The sequence below is a fragment of the Pseudopodoces humilis genome, chromosome 6 (genome assembly GCF_049639895.1).
Source record: "Pseudopodoces humilis isolate 2021_Gansu_Grassland_sample_001 chromosome 6, ASM4963989v1, whole genome shotgun sequence".
NCBI classification, from domain to species: Eukaryota; Metazoa; Chordata; class Aves; order Passeriformes; family Paridae; genus Pseudopodoces; species Pseudopodoces humilis.
Genome location: NC_142205.1, coordinates 70534087 through 70556320, shown reverse-complemented (window position 1 = coordinate 70556320; position 22234 = coordinate 70534087). Strand labels below are relative to the sequence as shown.

Here is a 22234-nt window from a genome sequence, read left to right as displayed (position 1 = left end):
TGCCATCCCTGCTCCTGAAATACCAGCTAGCATTTCCATGAAAGCTAGAGTTTGGAAAAGTGGCTCATGTGGTGTGCACTGGGGATATGTGTGGTTTCCCACCAGTCAGAGAGATAGTGACTCAAGTAAAGTAGTAGTAATAACAATACTAACAGCACGATTGGTGGCTATTTCTTCCACTTGGAAAAAAAATAAATCTTTTAAAAGTGGACATAATTTAAAATTGAGTTATTTAATGCAGTTATTTTATGGCCTTGTCTCGGCTCATTGGAATGAATACAAGCTCATTCCAGTACTTTGACCTGATTCCTGAAGGCATTAGTGTAGTGTACAATCCATGCAGTGGCTGTTCCTTGGCAGGTAATGGGTTTTCCTGGCTGAGTCCAGGTCATGGGGTAGAAACTGTGTGAGGAAATCCATATATCCCTGCCTCAGGTGGGTGACCAGGCCTGAGCAGAGCTCAGTGACAGCACTGAATTATCTCATGGGGCAAGAATCCCAGCACAGCCCTTGTGGCATTGGCTCTGCTGTGTCAGGGGTGGCATTAGAGTGGGAGGTTGATTTATTGTAGAAAGGGGTGAGAGCTCAAGATGTCAAGCTCTGAGCTCTCACTATAAAATACTCATGCGAGGTTTGGAGGTTCAACCTTTTGGAAGAAGCAAACCCCCACAACATTGTGCAGAACAGAAACATGTTCATATGTAGGGCAGAATGCTGGTTTTGTAGAATCGTAGAATGGCCTGGGTTGGGAGGGACCTTAAAGATCTCCCTTGTAGCCAGCTAAGTGTAGTTGTATAAATTATTTTATTTCATTTAATGTCTTCTCTCCAGCCCTGTGTCTTGTCTCCCCACAGTCCAGATGTCTGTGTTCAACCCACACGGTGGAACCTGTGGCCTCCAGCCACTGCTCTGATAAACGTGAGGTTTTTAGCTAGTGAGTTGATGTATTTCTTTAATCAGACAGCTTAGTTGGAGATGGTTTGCTTTAGGGTCAGTGCCAGGAAAGAAGTGCAGTTTTTAACTGCGCTCTTCCTTCTTGCTGGATCATCCTTGTGATGAGCTTCAGGTGGCCAGTCCACCTCTGTGGATGTTTGCTCCAGAATGGCTGATGGTAACTGTGCAGTGACAGGAGAACCTGCCTGGAGTAACTGCAGGGTGATAACAGAAGGTGGTTCCAGCAGCTGGTAAGTTTGCAGAACCCCAGAGCTCTTCTGGGGAGGACAACAGCATCACACGGTGTTGGGCAGCTCAGCTTTGCATTTCAGTAATGAACTGCGTGGGTGCAAAGAAATATTAAATATGCAGCTGCCTCTGCTTGCTCCTTATCTTCAGGAACTGTGCTCCACTTTGTACTCCTTTCTGCCTCTTACAAGCAGAGAATTCTGTAAAGGAAAAAAATCCCTTCCTGTCATCCTTGGGAAGAAAGCAATCTGGCCATATTTTGAGGCAGTAAGAAGCGAAACAAGCCAGAATTAATTTGGCTTTCTGTGTGTTCTTGTTTTTTTTCCCCCTTCCCTGCAGAGTGCCACCCCTCCTGTGCGAGCTGCGTGGGGAATTCTTCCCAGGACTGCACGGCTTGCCCGGCTCCTGCCGTGCTGCTGGAGGGAAGGTGCCTCCCCACGTGTCCCCAGGGAATGTTCAGCCACGGGGATCGCTGCTCCTGTGAGTGCCCCTGCAGCCTGCCCTGTTGCTTTTTATGAAGCTGTTGAAGTGTTTTCAGGGGAGAATAGGGTAGTCCAATTTCAGGGAACGGAATCTCCTCCTAATGGGAGAGAGATGTACACTTGGAATCATAAATTATACTCAGTTTTGCTCCTCGGGACTGTTTCCCTGAAGATGTTTTGTGCTTGATTCCAGGATGATGTTCCTAGCTTGTGTGCTGTGGAAAAAAACCTCTTTAATGGACAACACCAATAAATAGAATGCTTCTATTAGGCTAAGCCTCAAATTCAGAGAGAAGAACCTTTTCTAAAATCCGTTGCTCATTTATTCAATTTTTCCAGCCAAGGAACAGCTCTATAAATAGACTTCTTTGGCAGACCATTGTGAAGATTCATCAGTTCTGAGGTGTGCACTGCCACCTTAGAGCTGAGGTAACTGCTGAGTGCTGCTTTACGTGGTTTCAGGCTCATAAAAATGTCTTAGAAACAAAATTTCAGTGTCAGGAAAGTGGCTTCTTGCAAGCTGTGTCCTTTTATTCATAAAGAGCTTTGAGAGTAGTTTTTAAGATTTTTTTACTGACTGTTAGCCGTAGTATTTTTATCTCCCTCAGATCTGTGGCATGGAGATCTGACATCTGTCTTTCAAGCTGGAAGGATACAAAAGCAGTCCATGAAATGTTTTCTGAGCGCTCTTAAGCCGCTTTCTCTGCCATGTCTTTGCTGAGCCTTTAGCAGACAGAAAATGGCTAATGAGCTGGCTGGGCATTCCTGCTTCAGAGGTTTCAGTCTGGGAGGGCTTGGTGGAGAAATCCTTCCTCAGTTTTCCTCTCATGCATATCAAGCTCCACAGTGGTGTTCATACAGTCCCAAGAGAAGTTTAATTTATCTCCCCTGTGCATCCCACTCTGGTTTTTTATATGCACAAGCATATGCAGGAGGGAGGAATAACAGGGCCAGTCTCTCCCTCTCTCTTTTATATTGTGCCTGGATCTATACCTTGATTAATGCGGGGAACAAATCACATTTCTTAAACTGGCAAGCCATTCCTCATCTTGTTTATTCAAAATGAGGATATGAGAGCCTTCCAAACCACAACCCTGCCGTCCCCTGGTGTCATCAGACCATTTTATGCCCGTGTTTTGTAGGAATATAAATGATGGTGGGAGCTGGTGTTTTGGGAAGGGAGAGGAGAGGGTGCATAACCAGGAGTGTCGATTCTCTTCCTCAGCCTGTCATCCATCCTGCAAGACATGCCATGGCCCCTCTGATTGGGAATGCTCCACCTGCCACCCCCATGCCACTCTGGATCGTGGGAAGTGCAGGACAAGCTGCAAGGAGGAGCAGTACCTCAACCTGGTGGGGTATTGTGTGGGTGAGTAAGGGGAGCTGCTGTGGGGGATGAGCCATTAGTCTGTGCCATTAGACTGCTGCTTCACACTGCCAGGAAAGCTGCTTAGGTCCTGCTCAGACCTTCAGGGAAAGGAGTTAAGTTAAAGTTTGTGATCCAGAGAAGCAGTTTATGGGGCCCTAAAGAAAAGCTGGCGCAGCAAGCATTGCCGTGTGCATTTTTGGGAGGTAATAGGATTTCTGGATAGGGGTTATGCTGTGTGGGTGCTCAGTGCCTGCACTTAAACCCATCATCTGAAACCACTGATTGCGTTTATCTGTTTAAAAAGAAAAATCGCTTTTAATCCGTCACACAGACACATATAAACCTATCCTGGGAACTGCTCCAACAATTTCTGAGCTTTATCAAGCCTTTATCCATTTTTTTTTGCCTTTATCAAAAAAAGCTACGGTGTGTGAAGCTTAATCCAAGCTGAACAGTTCCAAATGAGATAAGGAATCCTAAGTAAAGGGAAAAAATGCATTAGAAGTAATAAATATATCCATTGGAGAGGCTATTGTTCTCAGCTTAATATGATTTCCCTTCACTGAGCCTTCTTTTTCCTTACATCTATGTCCTGGATGTTTTTTTGTGAAAGACTTGTTTCGTTGCTCTCCACAGCTTAATTCTGTGAACCATTTCTTCATCTTCCTTTTAAACAGCAGCAATTGTTTTGTCTGCAGAGACAAAAAGAGCGGGGAAAGGAAGTGTGTGAGGAGTAGGAAAGTACCCTAAAAGTACTGTACAGCTCCTTAGGAATTCAGGTTGGGGAATGGAGATATTTCATACAGTCAGGTAACTGCAACCTGGAAATAATTCAGCTTCTCAGTGTAAAGAGGTGGATCTGTCCTGTACAATTTCAGGGCATACAGTGGTGTACTTAATAATGTCCTGTCACATCTCAGAGCTCTATGCACTTTATTTCTTCCATTAATTCTTTATTTCCCCATTAATTTGCACTACGCTTCCTATGAAAGAAATCCCGTGGAAAAATGGCCTTCCCCTGTAAATTTAGTTGGGGAAAACCTTAGTACCATTTGTCATCAGTCAGAGACTCTTTCTGAGGAGGGTTCATTCTGCTGCTTCAGTTACCCCTTTGCTTGGTGTCATGGACACCAAAGCTCCCAAATCCCCGCCATCAGGGAGATGTCACAGTGCTGGAAGCTGGAAGCAGTGGGTTCCCTCAGGCAGGGTGGAGGGAATTCCTCGTGGCATAGGAACCCTCAGTGTCCAGGTGTTTCTTTGTCTCACTGAAGCTGTGAGAACCCTTGCAGAGGAACATAACTGAGGCTTTTTTTTTGCCTCCACAAACAAAGCTGCGCTTTGGCCCCGGCTCGGCAGCCTGAAGTGTGTTTGTGCTAAATTTATGCCTGGAGTTTAAGCAAAGGATGTTTGTCGCCAGTTCTCCTAGAGATCAAGAGGTCCACGTCCAGGTTGTTAAGTTTCACTCCTTCTTCTCATTCAGCACTGATTGAAACGCTGAATTTGCCCTTGCAAGTTATTAATTATCGGTTAAAGAGCAGCTGTCCCATAAAAGAGGACATAAAAACTCCTGACACGCTCATAAGATATGATTTGCATCAGAATCTAACAAAGCTTTTTCCTTTGCCTCCCAAAGCAATATATTTTTACAATTATCTTCCCATTTATCTTCAATTCCCGGCCCTCCAGGCAAAATTGTGTTATGGCTTATAGGGCCTGCTGTGCGTTATAGTCACCTGCCACACTTTATGGACCTGGAGGGGAAAATCTTTCACAGAGGCTGGAGAAAACCAGCTGTCACTCCAAATCATTGCCTGGGAATTAATGGTGTTACTGTGCATGGTACCTGAATGAGGATTGGAACATTTGCCTTGTTAATAGGAAAAAAAAAACAGGGTCTTGTTTTCAGCAGTTAATCAAATAAGCATTTCACGTTTAATCAGAAGCAAGACAAAATGTCCCCAATTTCCAAAAAATCAATGAGTCTCTGAGCTCTGCTTTGGGCACACAGAATTTGTGCCAGTTCTTCCCTGAGAGTGCTCAATTGATTAATTTTATTGAATAGCCTGAGTGTGTGTACAGCAATCTGCTTGAGACTTGATCCATCCCCTGCTGGATCTCACAGCTTCTGTGGGTTTTGTTTTCCCAGTTTGAAAACACTCCATGATTTCCCTCTCCCTCTCATCCAACTCGATTGCAGCTTGAGGAAACTTTGCAGTCACCAATCTGAAAATCCCAACCACTGCTAAAAGTCTTGTCCTGCTCATAAAGCCCTGCCCTCGCTTTTCTGACTTGCAGTTTCCCTGGAGATCTGGAAGCTTCCCTGTTGATCTTTTCCTGACTGTGTGGAAGGGCAATTAGACAAATGCAGAGGGACTGGTGTGGAAGAAAACTGTGAACACCAACTGGTACAGAATCCCTCCTACCCTGGTCTTAACTCCAGCTGCATCTTCCAGCTGCAAGGGAGCTCCCAGTCCGCGTGTTCCGCAGGCCCTCGCTTTCTTAGGCTGTGTGCAATTGGGAAAATGTTCAAAGCTAAACCAGAAGAGCTCGCTCAGGAGGGGGCCTGTAACAAGCTTTGCTGCCTTGCTCTTAAAATTCCAGAGGGGACACTCTGACAACAAGAAATATACTCGGTTCCTTGTAAAATTAATGAGCTGTTGCTGTCCTTTTAGAGAGACATTGATATCATCACAGAGAGCTGAGCAGAGCAAGAGGGGCTTAGCTCCACTTACTCACTGGCGTGCAGCCTCCTACAGAACCAGCAGCTGAGCTGCCAGAGGAGGAAAAATCCTTTCCCTGCTTTGGTCTGGGCTCCTTTGTGCCAGGCACCATCCAGCTGGATCTCCCACCTCACACTGCCTAGGGAAGCTCTCACACAGGATACAAACCCCTGCAAACGAGGTTGCACTTCACCAAGAATTCACTTGGCTTGTTTGAGTGACAGAGTCCCTTTCAGGTCATGGAAAAGAGAGACAAGAAAAACGTTGCATATCCTTTTAAACCAACCACACTGACTTGCTTTCTGGATTTGCTGTAAGACCAGAGACTTCTTTGCAGGTGCCTGCAAAGTGTGTGGTGTTTTCAGTGCTGATTTTAAGTCATGCTCTGTTGTAAACCTCAGGTCTCACCTTAGAGCACAGCACAAAACTCACATCAGGAAATAGTTTTGTGGAGAGCCCCTAAGAGAGGTGATGTGTTTAAACAATATGAGTGGGTGATTGCTTAGCAGATGGTGGAGCAGAGAGGCAGAAATGCCACTGGTTTCCTTTGTGAGCATTCACAAACACTTCAGAGATGGTTTTGTCTCCTCAGCAGCCTCTTGTGTCTTAGAGCAATCTGTAGCAGATAATTTCCACATAGGAAGGGCACAGTTTTCTTGCTTTATTTGCTAAGAGAAAGCTTAAAGAGGCTGTGCAAGTCAAGTAAGTCTGGAAATCCATGTAAGTGTTTCCATTCTATTTTACAATGAAAGTGGCTTTATAGGAAGGTCAGTGATAGGTGTTTTTGCATAGAGGTGAAGAAGGAGGAAATCAGAACCAGCTGGAAGGAGAGCAGGAAAGCATTTTGCTTGGAGAATGGGAGGAAAGGCAGTCTCAGAAAGATGAGGAGGGAGGCACTGGGGCTACGAGCAAAGTGGTGAGAGACTTGCAGAGAATCCAGTTTGCATACTGGAATGGCTCTAAGGGAATTAACTAACTTGTGTTGCAGTGACCTGCAACAAGCTGGGGGATGTGAAGGCTCCAGAAAAGCCAAATCCCACAGGATGCAGGGTGCCTGCTGGCCAAGCTGGAGGGAGGATTGACAGGGAGAAGGCAGAAGCAAGTTGGGCTGTGGGGTGTTAGTGAGAAGCACAAGGAAAACATCTCCCTTCTGTTAGTCCTCGCTTCAAAGGGAGCCTGCTGTGAAGAAGTGAAATCATCTCTCCCTAAACAAAGCCCTTCAGTTCTTCCCTCACTCTCACTCGCTCCCCAATGTCCCTCAAATTCACCATGAGCGTCAGCCCCGGGTTTTTTCTTGGTGTTGTGTGTGCTTTGATCTCCAGGCTTGCAAAGGAACAAGAGAGTGATGGGGCTGATTCATCCTAAAACAGTAACTGAAGAAACTCTTTCCACTCATAGGAGCAAAAATAGAGGCTTGTAAAGAGAAAACTCTGCTGCAGCAGCACGGAGTTTTGTAGATACCTAGATTTTTAAATGTTAGTTTGGGAGACTCTAGATTTTTTGTTGCGTGTACTGATTGTTTCTCCATTTATGAAACCTTTTGACCAGATTTGTTACTCATTATACCCTGCCAAAGCTCCTTATTAGAGACCAGTGGCTCCAGCAGGAGATTCAACTGGAGGAGCATTATTTTAGTAGTAAGGAGAGTCAACATATTACCAGATAAACGTGGAAGTACAAAATCTAATTGGATTTATGTTAATTTTCTTGGTTATAAGTGCATGAAACTTGTCACCCCACCTGCAGCCCAGGGAGGCTGCGGAGCAATAACCCCCGTGAGCTGGAACCCCTCTGGGGAGGTTCTGAGCTTGGTCACTGAGTTGGGGAGCATGACCTGGTGTGCTGTTTTGCTTTTATCTGACGCACAGAGCCTCTTCCTGCACTCCTTTATCCCAGCTCTGGCTGGTAATTTCCCAGCTCTCCAAGGCTGAGAGCACGGGGCAGAAACTCGATGGATTCCATACCCTGGGAAAGCAGGAGGTGAAGGAGGCAGCTCTCTAAGAAGCTTGGATCCCTGCCTGCAGCCAGGACTGGATCAGTTCCTGAGCTGCTTCTGGGCTTTTGCAGCAGTGTTTGGTAAGAATCACCTGTGTGTGATGTGCAGGAGACATCAGGAGCTGGGGCGAGGCTCCGGTCGCTGCTGCGCTCCTGCAGCTACGGACACGGAATTCCTCCAGGCTCCAATGTGAGCCTGTCTTCAGCTTGTAAATTTAGATTGCCTGACAATCTGTAGTAGTGTTGTCATAAGAGACAAAAGACAGAAAGGTGAAGCTGCAGCAGAAATCTGACAAGAGGCCAGGTACTCAAATCAAGCCTCATTGTTGCATATCTTTCAAGACACTCGTCATTTCCTTTATCATTTTCTCAATTACCATAATGAGGATTAATTTGGCTTCCAGGTTGCCTTACACTGTACCTTTGTGCACACAAAAGGCTTGTTGTCAAACCTTTTGAAGCACCTAAGTTCAGGCAGAGGTCAGGAGACACAAGCTTGTGTCCTGCTAGGGGAAAATGGGAAAAGAAAAAGGTTTTGAGGCACTCTGATGCCGCTCTTGGCCTGGCTTTGAGGGCTGCTGTGGCTGTTTCAGGGTATGGATGTCTTGTTAGTGTGGGAAAATGCAAACAGCAGGAACTACAGGAGAAGGTCATGCAGCTGTACAGGTTCTGCTCCTCATTTTTCCAATGGTGGGAGCAGAGGGAGGTGAGTGCCTGAGGCCTCCAGCAGAGCTAAAGAGAAACCTGTAGGCAGAAGCACTCAAAATCAGAGAAGGGTTTTGGGAAGCAAAGGGCTTTGAGCTGGATTTGTGCAAAGCCTTCCCAAGCTCACTCAAGGGTGGGAAAGAGGATGCTTGAATGGGGCAGGAGGGATGCAGAGGAAGAAGAAAATGCTGTGGTGCTCAGGAAGAGCACGAGATGAGGAGGAGGAGGAGGCAAGAGGAAAGGACTGCTCCTTGGATGCGACAGTTCCAGGTAGCAGGATTTGCTCTCAAAGTTCAATCCCTCGTGCCCACCTGGAGTTTTCAGCTAAGCTCTGTGCTGTCCCTCTGTTCTCAGTGTCCTCTTGTTCCCTGTTCCCTCTAGACTGCCACCCCCTGTGCCAGCAGTGCGTGGCCAACCTGCGGGACACGGGCAGCGTGTGCCTCAAGTGCCAGAACGCGCGGCACCTGCTCCTGGGGGATCGCTGCCTGCCCGACTGTCCTCCGGGACACTACGCCCAGAGCGGAGCCTGCAAAAGTGAGTTGGGCCCTGCACACGCCTCGAGTTGCTGCAAGGAACTGCCTGGATCCTTGTGAGAAGTTCCATGAAGCGGTTCCTGTTTAGTAGAGAAGCTCTGTCCGGCTGGCAGGATGCTGCACTTGAGCGGTTTGGGGTTTTTTTCCTCGCTGGTAGGAGTTCCTCAGGATATTTTGCAGCCTGAGGTGGAACATCACCCTAACTAAGGTCTGTTATTGAGGCTTGTCTTGCTGCAGTGATGGCCCAGAAGGTGATGGCTTGTAGCAGCTCCTAAAACAGAAAGCCAATTCCATTCATCATTCTAGGCTGGCACAATGGATGCAGTGCTGGCGGCGTGTTTTATTTTCTAACGTGTCCCTGCATCTCCTCCACTTTTAGTTGTTGATGTGGTTTGGTATTCCAGTCATTGTCTGAGCTGCTTTATACTCCCTGGGCTCTTAAAAGGAAGCAGGTTCCTTTTCTTGTTCTGTGGCTGATAGAGATGTGGTAAAGCTCAATGCTGAACAAAGGGTATTTAGTTTCTGAGAAAGGAACCAAGACCAGAAATTCAGCGCAATGTAGATGCTCCTTTTGCAGCAAGTGGCATTTCCTAATCTAGTTTAGGGTGGGTAATATTTCAAAGCTTCTCTCCAGCATGCCGGGAGCTGTGTGTTTATTTACCTGTTTTTGACAGATGAGATCTCAGAGCTATGAAACATACTCTGTCACCTGATTGGAAAGGCCCCTGAGAGAGAGAGAGAGAGGTTTTGCCTTCCTGGAAATGTAAGCCTAGGGATAACATATCTTCCCTTTGGTTTAAAGGTTTCATTTAAAAGGAGTTGTGCATTTTTCAGACTATGCCAAAACTCATAAGACATTCTGTTCTGGCTTTTAAGATTCCCAGCAATCCAGTGTGGTTGCTTCTGATTCTTTTGTCCACTTTGACTCATGATTAATTTTACACCTATCATGATAGGTGTAATGATGACATCAATCTTTAGGTAAAGGCCTGTCAAGAAGTAAAACAGACTAATAATTTTGTGTGTAACCTCTCAGGAGAAAGTAATAGGGTACATTGACCTCAGCCACTGTGATATTTTAAATTTCTTTGGTCAGACTAAGAAATGAGCTTGAAAAGTCATGAGGGTGCATGGAGGTAGTCTGGTCTCCATCAGTGCAATTCCTGCTGAAGGGATGGATGTGAATCTTCAGGGAAGTGTGGAATTGTCAGAAAAGCAGTAGATGGTTCCTGCATAGACAAAGAGGATCTAACCTGAAGCTAGTTGGGACAAAGTATGAGAGGGAGGTATGTGCTTGCCCTTTTTAATTTAGACAGGTCCTGGCCAGATCCTGCAAGGGTTTTTCTTAAGAAGGGAAGCTTGAAGAGGGTAAAAAGAGAAAGAAAGGAGAGGATCCTTTCTTGGGCAGGAGGCACTGGGCACCACTGAGGACTTGGCAGGAGCTTCTGGTGCTCGCCATCCCTGCTCTCAGTCTCTGAGAGTGTTTCTGCTGAAGCTTGTGAAACTTGCCCTGAGACCTGCTTTTCCTTGAACAGAAACACTGCTTTTTGCTGTCCCTGCAGGGTGCCACCCTTCGTGTAAAAGCTGCACCGGCGAGGGTCCCTTCTCCTGTTCCTCCTGCAACGCCAGCCTGGTTCTGTCCCACATGGGCGCGTGCGCTCCGCTCTGCTCCCTGGGATACTACAGGGATGACAGGCAGACCTGCAGACGTGAGTGCCTCCCCTCCAGCCCTCTCTCCTTTCCTCAGTGCTCTTACCGACGTGTCTTTTCTTGTTCCTTTGCTCACTGTTCCTGTTGGCTGGAAAGGAAAGGTTTCAAGTGCCTAAAAACGCGATGTGAGTTGACAGAGGTGATGAGCTGCCTCAGGAGCAGAGCCTACAGCAGGGCTGAAGTTTGAAAACAGTTGCAGTTTTGTTATTGACCTCAAAGACAAGAGGCTTTGTGTCCTGCTGTAAAGAATCTGCAGGAGCACTTTATGTAGGTTTCCCTGTGAAGGATTCTGAGCTTGATGGAAACCTGGCGAGTTGAGACCAGTTTTAATCAATCCTTACTAAGGCAAACCCCCTCCCCACTGCACTGCCTGCCAGTACATGCCATGGAAGCTGCATTGTAGCATTTATATCCATTTCTCCTCATGTGAAACCCCAGAAGAAACAAGGTACACCTTGGTAGACACAGACCTGAGCTGATCCTAATCATCTGGTGGAATTCATCTGATATTAAGTTATGTTTTCTCCTATTCTTGCTATCCTTTGTTAATCTCTCAGGGCCTCTCTTTTCCTTTATTATTTTGTGTTCACTCTGGCCCTGGGTTATTCCTCTCATAATTATTTGGCTTGATGCTTCAAAATGCAAAATGGTATGGCCCAAAGATAGAATAAACTGGAAAAAGCTCTGCTTGAATTGCCCCACTGTAATACACACATGTGAAAATGAGTGAATAGTGGTTTGGTCACTGTGAACCTGAATACTCAGATTATTGAAGTCCTGCATTACCTTGATTTAAATTCTCCGGATTTATGATAAAATAACTCTGTTACACTGAGTCCAGGTGTCAGTGTCATCCTACCTAGACCCAATTTTGTCACTGATGAGGTCCTGTAGGAGGAAACGGATGTGGTTGTCAGCTTTACCTGCCTTTTGTTGAAACAGATGGTTCTCCTGAACCTATTATTTCCATCTGATCAGCAGAAATGGAGACACATAGGTTCAAGGAAATAGACTGGAAAGGTGGGAAGGACTTGTGCCATTCTTCTGTTGTGGGAAAAAAAAAAACAAAAGGATTCTTGCTCTTCTGGCTGGTTTCCTACAAGCTCAACAAAATACTTAGTCTTCTCCTGCAGTAGGGATTCCCTGATTGCTTGCTGCACCAGAATATCTCCCTTCCTAATTAACATGCCCCTTTCTAATTAAAGTTGTCCTGCCGACAGCTCCTGCCTCAGGATATCAAGGTAGACCAGGAATGTTCCTGAGGCCTGCACCCTTCCTGAATTTGGTTCAGGGGCTCAACTTCAAATAGATTTTTTTTTTATTATTATTTTTTTTTTTTGCAAGGCAATTCAGCTACTCTAATCTCCTCATTGCAAATGGCTTTTTAAGAAGTGTTTGTAATCCTTGGAGCAGCAGGCTCAAGGCCAAGTGTGTTGGATTTTTGTCATTCCAAGTGTCACTTGTGCCTTTTCAAGTGCTGCTGATAAGCCACGGAGATCCAAATTGTCCCAGGCTGCTGGGAAACTGCCACTTGGAGGGAGTGAAGATTGTTTAATGGGAGGTTGGCTGTTAGGCTGAGAAAATCTGGTCTCTCTTCAACGTTTATTTTAGTCTCTTTGCACTTTTGAGGAACTCAGGGTTGGAATGAGGTTCAGAGAGATGCTAAGTGCACGTATGGGCTCTGGGAGATATTTTTAAACTCAATGACATCCTGGCCCAGGAACAGGGAGAAGCTTAACAAGTCCTTCATGGGCTTAAAAATGCAGATACAGAGTCATGCTGATAAAGCAAGCAGACAGGTTTGCTTCCAGACACAGCTTTTGCTTGCTCTTCTGGCATGCCTCCATGGATAGCCTGATTTCCATGGATTTAGACCTCATGTAGAATGCTTTACTGTATTTTCAATAGTTGGTTCTTTGGAGCACTTTAAAAAAGTGATTTTTTTTTTTTTTTTTCATGGAGTGTTCTTAAGTGAAGAAAAATCGGAGTGGCACCTAACTTGAGTCTTTAGGTAAACATTTTGATAGAAATCATTTGTTCATCACTAAAATGCAAACCTTCTGTGACATTTTTTAGAGGAGCTAAAACAAGGAACTGTTTTTAAAAACACCGTGTTCTTGCTTCAGTGAGAGCAACGTGGGTATTTTGACATTTCCTTTGGTATTTGGAGGTTTTTTGGTTATAAAACTGTGTTTTGAATTAACATGTCAGTATTTATCACCCAAACTGTTAGTACAGCCTCCTGTGAAGTTTAGTTCCTGGACATCAAAGAGGTGAGTTGAAATATTCTGAACCTCTGGACTTTGATCCTAGATTCAGTAAATCCTTGAATTACTTTTTTTTCCTGGCATCTTTATTGCTCCCTGCAGCTCCAGAATTTCACACTGTGTGCAGATAAAAAGGTGGAAACGTTAAGTGAAATTACATGGGCCTTTGGTCCCACCAAGGATTGCAGCAGTCTACTCTACTCTCCAAATTCTCTTGTTTCTGGGTAAAGAGTTATATGAAATTCAGGTTGCCCAAGGGAAATTAAGAAAAAAACAGAGACAGGGAAAGCTCTTATCTGGGGATTTGGATTCATGTTTTACTTTGACCTGTCCAGAGAAGAGTAAGAAGCAGCATGAAGGGGACATTCCAGCAGATTCCAAGTGGAATGAGGCTCTTTACACTTTAGAGAACGTGAAACAAAACAAGCAAAAACTCTGAATTCTCCACAGAAGACAAGAGGAGCAGGAAGGCTGCAGGGTTAACACCATTTTTACTGGTGCAGGAATGACTCTGATTTTCCTTGTCTTTGCACAGCTTGCAGCAGCCAGTGCCGGAGCTGCGATTCTGCCGCCGGCTGCACGTCGTGCAGAGATGCAGCCAAGGTCCTGCTCTTTGGGGAGTGCCAGGATGACAGCTGTGCTCATCAGTATTACCTGGATTTTTCCAGCAACACTTGCAGAGGTGAAAGATACGTTGCTGGTTTCAAGGAAAAATTAGAAATAAAAAAAATTAAAAATTAAAAAAGGAAAGGAAAAAGGAAATAAGTACAAGTGCCTTGGCTAAGGATCCGTTAGATGGCAGCGGGAACTGTGCAGGTGGCTTGCTTTAAAAAGGGTGTAGGAAGGGGAAAATTGTTCAGTGACAGGTTGCTTGCGAGGTTCCTGCAGGTTTTTTTTTGCTTTTTGGGCAGCCTGCTGTCACATACTTGAGCCTTTCAGTGGAACAAGATTATTGCAAATCGCTCTCTTGTAAATGATTTTGTAACTGAGCCAGCAAAGTTTTCAGGGGTCAGGTCCAGCAATTCATTTAGTCACGGGTCAGCTGATAACGAGTGAGCTTGCCAGGATAAGTCTCTTTTAGGGGGCTTATCTGGCCTCCTCTACTTACCTGTCTCTCTCTCTCTGTCTTATTAAATCTTGCATCACTGGATGGCTGTGCAGAAACAGCAGTTTGGAGTGATTTAAAAGACATGTGACTTGAAAGATTTCCAGAGCTCCTCAGCAGAGTGTTCCATAATGAAAATAAGTGATATTTTCCCACAGCTTGTAGACCCCGAGTGCCGAGCCCTTGTGCGGGGTGAGCGCCCCAGAAAGGGCTGCCCTAAAGTGATTTTTGTTTTCTTCCAGAGTGTGATTGGAGCTGTAACGCCTGCAAAGGTCCCCAGAGGACTGACTGCCTGCAGTGCATGGAAGGCTATGTTCTCCATGAAGGAGCCTGTGTGGAAGAGTGCCCTCCAGCTTTCTACCGGGAATCAGACACGTGCCAGAGTGAGTTTTTATGGAGCATTACTTCTGACACGTTTCCCTGCTTGTCTCCCATGTCAAGTTGAGCTCTTTGCCTGTGTGTGTCTCTGTAGGGTGTGATCAGCCCTGCCTTCAGTGCCACCAGGCAGACAAGTGCAGCCTTTGCCCAGCCCCATTCTTCCTCCTGGGCAGCCTTTGTGTTCCCAAATGTGGGCAGAGACACTTCCCAGACGAGGCACAGCGCCGGTGCGCAGGTGAGAACAGCGAGCTTGGTGCAGGGACAGTGGGCAAACGAGGAAGGAACTTGTTGCCCACTTCTGTCATAACTCTCTGCCCGCTGTCTTGACTCTTTTTGTCAGGTAGGTAAGACACACACCCTAAGTGGTGTTTGTGCTCTGACCCTGGGGACGGCTCTGCGTGGTTTTGCAGTGTCTCATTGGGGGTTGTGCTTTCCACTCGATGCAGCTTGTCCTCCTGGGTGCCTGGAGTGTGACAGTGGCAGCCTGTGCCACCTCTGTGATAGCACCACGTTTCTGAAGAACAAGACCTGTGTTTCTGCCTGTGGCCAGGGTTTCTATGGCAATACACGGAGCAGGGAGTGCAAAGAAGGTGAGTGAGAGAGCACCATTTATCATCAGTGTAAAACCAGTGACAAAATATCTTGGGGGAAATCCCTTCCTGAATCGAGTTTAGTGGCTGCTTATCCATTCTTTATTCTAAATGAAGATTTACTAGCCTGTCTGCAGGGCAAGCCAGAGAGTGTTGGCTTTTAATTCTGTGATGGGGAAATCGGGGTGGGAAGTGATTTACCCAAGTCGTGGTGGCGATTGGGATGGATTGCAGTTCACCTGGAGTCGGGAACGAGCAGGGCACCCAAAAAACAGTGGTGACAGGCAGGATGCCAGCACAGCCCGCGGTGATTCCTGCAGTAACCCCTCTCCCTTCTTTCCCTTCAGCCAGCAGGCACCCCTCGAGCTCCCGTGTGAGCAGCACCCTGGCGGTGGGGATCGGTGGGGTGCAGCCCCTCGACCTGGCCTTGCTGGGTGTGTGTGATGCTGCCGGTGCCTCGGGCCAGCCGCTGTTCCACGTGGAGAGCGTTCCCTCCACCGGGCGGCTGGTGATGCTGCGGGATGGGCAGGAGCTGCCGCTGAGCCGCGGCCAGCGCTTCAGCTGCAGGGATGTGCGGGAGAGGAGGGTCCGCTTCGTGCACAGCGCACAGGAGCCCAGGTGATTGCAGGGAAGATTTTTTTTTCCCCGAGTTTTTGCCTCACAAAAAAATTGCTGTGTCTTAAGAAGGGCTATTTCCTTCTTCCTTGGAAGCATTCCTGCAGGGAGGCACGCTTCCCACTGCGGCTGAATCAACTTCCAGCATACTTACACTGTACCGTAGTGTAACCGGTGGTGCAAAACCTGTCAGTTCATGGTACAAGAGGTCACTGTGACCCATCTCCCAAACCTGCTGTGCTTTTGGGGTGCAGCAATCTGTCCCATCTTCAGGATACTCAGCTGAGAGTTAAAACTGGCATGTTATTAGTCTGATTGTTACCACAGTTTGTTGATGCTGTTAGGAAGATGCTCAAGTGACATCACTGCTGTGCTGTTTGTTTAGTTTGCCTTCAGCCATTCCTCATTTGCCTCCAGTATGAGCTGTGTTAGTACCCTGGAATAATTAGTGGTGATTAGTGACTGGCAAAGCTCACACTGGAGGGATGGTGCAAGGAAGCAGGTTTTTCCTGCAGCCAGGCAATAAGCCAGTCATGCTGCCAGATTTCCCACTTGATTTGCATCACCTTAAAGCCTTGGCAGCAGAGTGACGTCGGTGGAACTGTTCTGACTTTCTGGCTGTATAAATCAGGGAGGTCTTTGATGTAAATAAGATCTGAAGAAGACTTTCAGGGTGTGCTGGTGCCAAGGGTTAGTTGGCGTTCATCAGACTTCAGGCATTTGTTCCCGTGTCCTGCTTTTTTTTTTGTTCATCTACCTGGTAGTCACCATGACATGTTAGCATCTCGTCTCGAGAAACAAAGCTGCTTTATTACTAAATATTACTCTATTTATTATTCATACTGTTACTTTAAACTTCAGGGTGTTTGGGTGGCATCACTGAAAAGTAAATGGGAAGGAAAAACCCTGGCAAGTCCTGAAGCCAGATAAGTGACATTTTTGTTTAGCAGCAAGTGGCTGACATTTCCAATTGGCACTTTATCCTGGGGATGCCATCCGACGTGGATAACGCTCTTTAAAGGGAGATGAGGGTATATTATTGCACAGCTAAAGGTGTTTTTTATTACCTGTTGTGACTGTTGTGAATCTTGAGGTAAAAATACTATAAAAACGTAATTGAAGAAAACTTGAGCTAAAGCTTCTGTCACTGAGCCAGTCATTTTTGCTGAATATATAACATGCTTATCATTCTTGATGATAATGATCATGGAAGAGTACTTCATTAATTTATATTATCCTGTGTTTTGGCTTGCTGGGGACCTGTTTAGGAAAGGACAGTTTTCCTTGAAGGTCAGTGATCAGAAGTCGTTCTCCCACCTTGAGGTGATCAACATTCAAGCCTTCTCAACACAGGTAACCAAGCCTGGAAACAACCCCAAATTTTGTACCATTTGAAGCCCTGGTTTCCTGCAGGGATAACAAAAAAGCTGGGCAGAACTCGAGCAGGGGTTCAGATCAGACAAATTGGACTCAACTCTCCCTTAGGGGCAACAGCCGAGGGTCACATGGAGGAAAGGGACTTGGGGAATTGACTGGAAAAGCTGGCCTGTGTCATCTTGCTTGTGCAGGGAGTTGCAGCTCTGCAATCACAGAGCAATTATCAGCAAGGGCTAAGGAATCCCTATTGCTTCAATTATCCTTTGGATCTGCTGATGCTCCAGTTCAGCCTCTTGCTGCAGGGCAATTGGGCCAGGATTGATCCCGATGGCAGGAAGGCTTTGACGTTCAAGTTCTGTGCTCAGTTCGAGGGCGGCTGGGAATTAAATCAGCATGAGCTATTTCAAGTTTGTCTCTTAAACTTCTCACCACTTGTGGGCAAGGTGATGGTACTGCCTGTTGTCCATGTATTACTGTTATTTAAAGTCTGTGGGACAATACATGGTTCTCACCCCAGAATGGGTACAGGCACCTTAAGGGGTTCTAGGTTTCCAGGGGGGCTTTGCAGCTTGCACTGAGCTCAATCAGAAGTTGTGACTACTTGGCATATCCTTACAAACAGAGACCTTAAAGTGCAAAAGAGAATCTGCTGCTCTTAAGGCCCATTTGCATCCTCAGAGGGGCACCAAATGACTTGACAGAACTCTTTGGTGCTGGCTCCTTCCTGCCTACAAGCCTGGCTCAGCCTCCACCCTCAGCACAAGTAATTTATATTCCATATTAGTCATTCCCATAACTTCTGGAAATTAGAAACATTCTGGTTTGTCCTTTAGAATAAGACAAACTGTGGGTTTTGATCCTGCCATGTGTATATTGATTCTGGCTGGTGCTGAGATTTTGGCTCAGCCTAATCTCTTGTTTACCTCGGCAGGAGGTTCACCTAAGTTAGAGCTGCAGTCACTGCCCCAGAATACATAAGTGAGGTTTAATGATAGGAATTTTGCCTGATGATCCCTAATAACCCTGGGAATTGGTGCACAGGTGAGGTGGCAGCAGTTGGCTCCCTGATGGATGATCCCAGGGCTTTGACTTGGTCTCTGCGGGACCGCCTCCCTCCCGAGGCAGCGCATTACCCTTGGCAAATGATGTTTGTTGGGATCAATAGAGACTGCAGATTGAAACTTTCATGATGACAAAGAACTGGAGAACTAATTTAAACCAGCAGAAATGTGGCCTCTAGCAGATCTTTGGTGTAAGTTGAGTAAGGCTGTGGGGAGTGTTGGAAATGAAATAAATACTGATGATGGAGACACCCAGTTTCGCTGTCATCTCAAAGGGCTAATGAGGATCAGCTAGTCAGATGCTTCCTATATACATGTCCTAAGTTTTTGCCTTTCCTAAGCCTAATGTGGCATGAGAACCTCCTTTTAATGGCACTAATTCTGTTTAAATGCTAAATGTTATAAGATCTGCCCATCAGGGGGAAAAGGTGTGGAGAGTGATTCTCTTCTGCTAAGAAACAGGAGATTTCCAGGTGGGAAGTGAGCTGATGTCCTTATCCCCAAACTTTTAATTCCATCCTTTGATCGTGATCCAGTCTCCCAGGTTCACCAGACGCCTCAGAGCTGCTTTTGTGTTCCAGGCCCCGTACGTGTTCAGGAACGAGCCCCTCCTTGTCGGCAGGGGGGAAACAGGGACGGTATCGGAGCTGGTGCTTGGTGTGGGGGACAGTGACAATCCTCAGGACGTGGTGCTGATGGTTCTGGAGCCTCCACACCACGGGAGGCTGCTGGGGCCCTCTGGGAACCCCGCCACCTTCCACCTGGCTGACCTCGCGGGCGGGCGGCTGCGCTACGCCCACGACGGCTCCGACAGCCGGCAGGACGCGGCTCTTCTGCAAGTGAGCGACGGGTACCACTTCCAGAACATCCTGCTGCACATCAGGATTGCTCCCAAGGTATGTGCCAGCACATAAACCCTGGCAGGCAGATGGTGAGCGTGGAGAAGTGCAGCTCTGTCCCTGAGGTGTCACTAATCCTGAGTAAGCAGCCGGAGAAAGGAGTGGATGGGTTGGGTTTTGGAGGTCGCCCGAATTTTTGGTTTGCAGCAGCTCGAGTCGTGCAGCTTCGATGATTCAAAGTCCACAGTTCTTTGATAAAAAGTAATAAACTGTAATAAGAAGAGAAGGAGAAAAAGCTGAAGATATCTTCATTCCTTATTCATGTGAAAGAGTAACAAAAAGTAGAGCTGTCATTAGAGCTGCCAGTAGAGAAGGTCACAGTTTGCAGTCTTTTATGTAGAGATCTGACACAGTGTCTTCGAGTTCCCTGGGAAGGAGTTAGGAGGAGATGACATCGCCCCTCGTTTGCCCTCTCTGCTGAGTCAGATGTCTTTCACAGCCACTTGGGCATGAGAATTTGAAGGGAGCGTGGCGAGCACTCTGTGCATCCGTGGAGTTCCACACACTGAGGCACTGATCCCATTTGGACCCTGCAGGTTCTCCTAAAGCTACGGTAGTAATTAACGTTAATTAGCACAGTGACTCACACAGCGCTCTGGGGATGAAAAAGGAATTGCTTTCAAGGCTGGTGCTGTTATTAGACTCCTGGAATAAGAGGAGCTCTGCCTGTGGTTTCTTCACCCAGACCGCTTCCATGGCTCTAAGGAGCCTGTATAGGATCACAAGGACTGTGAAAATGCTTGGACACCACTCTGTGTTCTTTGTAACGCCTTTCTCCCCCCACTGTTGATTAAGCTGGTTCTTGTAAATGCCAGTGAGGGTGAATTGCTGAGAGCAGTTCTTTTATTACCCTGTTTCGGCCTCCCTTGTCTCTCCTTATCGTTCCACGTTTCTCTGTGCAGCACTTGGCTCCAGAGGAGAACGAAGGTGGTGACAGAGGTGAGAGCAGGGCAGCTTTCAGGGCTTTTTCCAGTCCCTTTGGTTGCTCATGGCTGCTTTTCCCATCCAGACCCTTTGCTGGAGCTGTTGCAGTCTGAAACAGGGACGTGGAAGCCTTTCTTTTCTGCGAGGCCAGGGGAAACACAGGAAAAAAAGGCAAAAGATGTTTATTTTTGGGGTACCCCAGACCTCTAGAGATCCAGCTAAGGGAGGTCTCCAAGGTATTTGCAAGGCAGCTGACCTTGCCTTGCCTGGGAGCAGGTAGCTGGAGCATGGGCCAGGGAGCTTGTGAGCCTCCCTGAGCACTCTGAAAATGCTTTTACTGTGCTGTGAATTCATTCATGTTAAATATGTTTTTAAAATAGATTTCCAAGCAAAAAGGGCTGTCTCATGAGTCTGTTCTTACTAACAAGCAGCATCAAAGCCATGTGGGAATGGCATCACAACATGCTGGGTGGGTTTGATGTGGCCAGTGAAGGAACATTCAGTCATTTAGTGACCTAAAAGCTGAAGGTTTCCATGTTTATAACAAACCCACAGTGCAAGTGGAGTACAAATTAGGTGGGTGCACGGCACACATGCCAAAAAGGAGGTGGGAAATCATCCTGTAATGGGGCTCCTTTTCACCAACATCCTTTTAGCTCTCTCTCCTGTCTCTGTGGCAGATCCAGAAGAACACAGCAGTGAGTCATTTATCAATTTGATTATGTGGAGTAGTAAATGAGGAGGGAAGGATCTACCCTTAGATGGAGCAGTCAGGGTTTTGAATGATCACACAGTTCAGGGTGAACTGCAGCCGCAGCCAGTTTCAAGGTGAATGTGCAGAAATCTAGAAAAGAAGTCACTTTTACAGCAGCTGGGGTTATAAGAAGGAGCCATGGCATGGAAGAGGTCACGGGGATTTTGATGACCTGTCCAAAAAGGAAATTAGAGCCAAAAAAGAGCTGATATAATCCTCAAATGCCAGAGTAGTGGTACTGAAATAAATGGAAACCGTAGTGAAACTATTGCTGCAATCCAGTGCTGACATTCACATTTCAGGAAGCTTAAACTAATATTAGATAAATATTCATTTGGGAAAAGAACCCCAAAAAGCAGCAGGAATAGTTTGAAGGTTAGGAGCCACTGAGTAACTAAAGATTTGGGTGGATGCTCAGAGGAATGAGGATGGTGGTAAAAGACAAAATTATGGAGGGAGACTTGGGTCAGGAAGGTTTAGGGTCAGCAGCAGGAAATTAGGAATTAGAGGACAAGGTCAGTTCTCCAGGCTGGGAATTGGGTCTGAGGGATTTCTTCAAGCAGACAACCAGGGTGGAATGCATATGGAATTCCAGAATGCTCTCCTTGATCCTCTCTTTCCCCTTGCAAGTCTGTTTCCATCAGCATGGCGTTGCTCACATTCCAGTTATCCTTTTTCCTGCTGTTCCCCTGCCTGCAGAGTGACGGGAGCCCCCGGCTGGTGACCAATTCCCTGGTCTGGGTGCCCCAGGGAGGAATGCTGCAGATCTCCAAGACAATCCTGCACGCCGAGCTGCCGGGTGCCCGCGACTCTGACATCACCTACACCATCTCCAAGGACCAGCCCAGACATGGTAAATCCCTCTGGAGTTCTGCTCTCCGAGAGCAGCGCCCTTCCACGGTGTTGTGTGCACCAGCAGTAGCATTTGGGGGAATATTTCCTTGGAATGGCACCCTGGGGGAGTGCTGCTAACCTCATCTTTTCCCACTCCTAATGGTCATGTGAAGGAACAAAGCACTTCTGCCCTTCCTGATCATCTGTGTTTCTGTGGTGGTGGAATCCTGGCGTATTTACAGCTCTGGGAGAGCAGAATCCTACTGCCAAAAGATAATCCTCCACGGTGAATGTCTGGTTTGAGGAGCACAGAGTAGTATCTACCTCTAGAAACTGCTGAGCAAAAGTTTACCTTGAAGAATTCCTTAAATTCCGTGCCGTGGGATTTAATTTGTCCCAGAGGAAGGGGTTGCCGACCGAAACGGGAGTTGGTGATGTTTGGATCTGTAGATAATTCTTGTCCCCAAATTCCTTTTGAGAAGCTCTGAGCTGAGCTTTCACCAGCAGCCCCGTGTTTAGGGAGGATCTTCTGGGCACAGCTTAAGGGGGAGTGTGGAAGGTTCTGGGATTTGTGACTGAGCTGTAAATGGAGAAAAACAGGATGAAAAAGAGGTGTCACACAGAGGGTAACGAAATTCGGATAGAAAAGAAAAATGTTCTTTTCTTACTCAGCATCACCATTTTCCTCACAAAAACCATGTCTTGGAATATCACATTTTGCACTTGTGAGAAAT

General features: G+C 46.6%; 1 protein-coding gene across 4 annotated transcripts in view; it reads left to right on the top strand.

The window, feature by feature from the left end:
- The window catches only part of LOC102109088 (extracellular matrix organizing protein FRAS1), a 105606-nt gene that overhangs the window by 53110 nt on the left and 30262 nt on the right, over nt 1–22234 (top strand). For all 4 annotated transcript variants that reach the window (XM_088057106.1, XM_088057107.1, XM_088057104.1 and 1 more), the window contains 12 exons: nt 1522–1662; nt 2890–3033; nt 8835–8987; nt 10549–10695; nt 13499–13645; nt 14311–14451; nt 14541–14681; nt 14893–15036; nt 15384–15654; nt 16920–17004; nt 18671–18985; nt 21366–21519. In XM_088057106.1, coding sequence (XP_087913232.1) covers nt 1522–1662; nt 2890–3033; nt 8835–8987; nt 10549–10695; nt 13499–13645; nt 14311–14451; nt 14541–14681; nt 14893–15036; nt 15384–15654; nt 16920–17004; nt 18671–18985; nt 21366–21519 — 1983 coding nt within the window. The remainder of the gene's footprint in view (nt 1–1521; nt 1663–2889; nt 3034–8834; nt 8988–10548; nt 10696–13498; nt 13646–14310; nt 14452–14540; nt 14682–14892; nt 15037–15383; nt 15655–16919; nt 17005–18670; nt 18986–21365; nt 21520–22234) is intronic.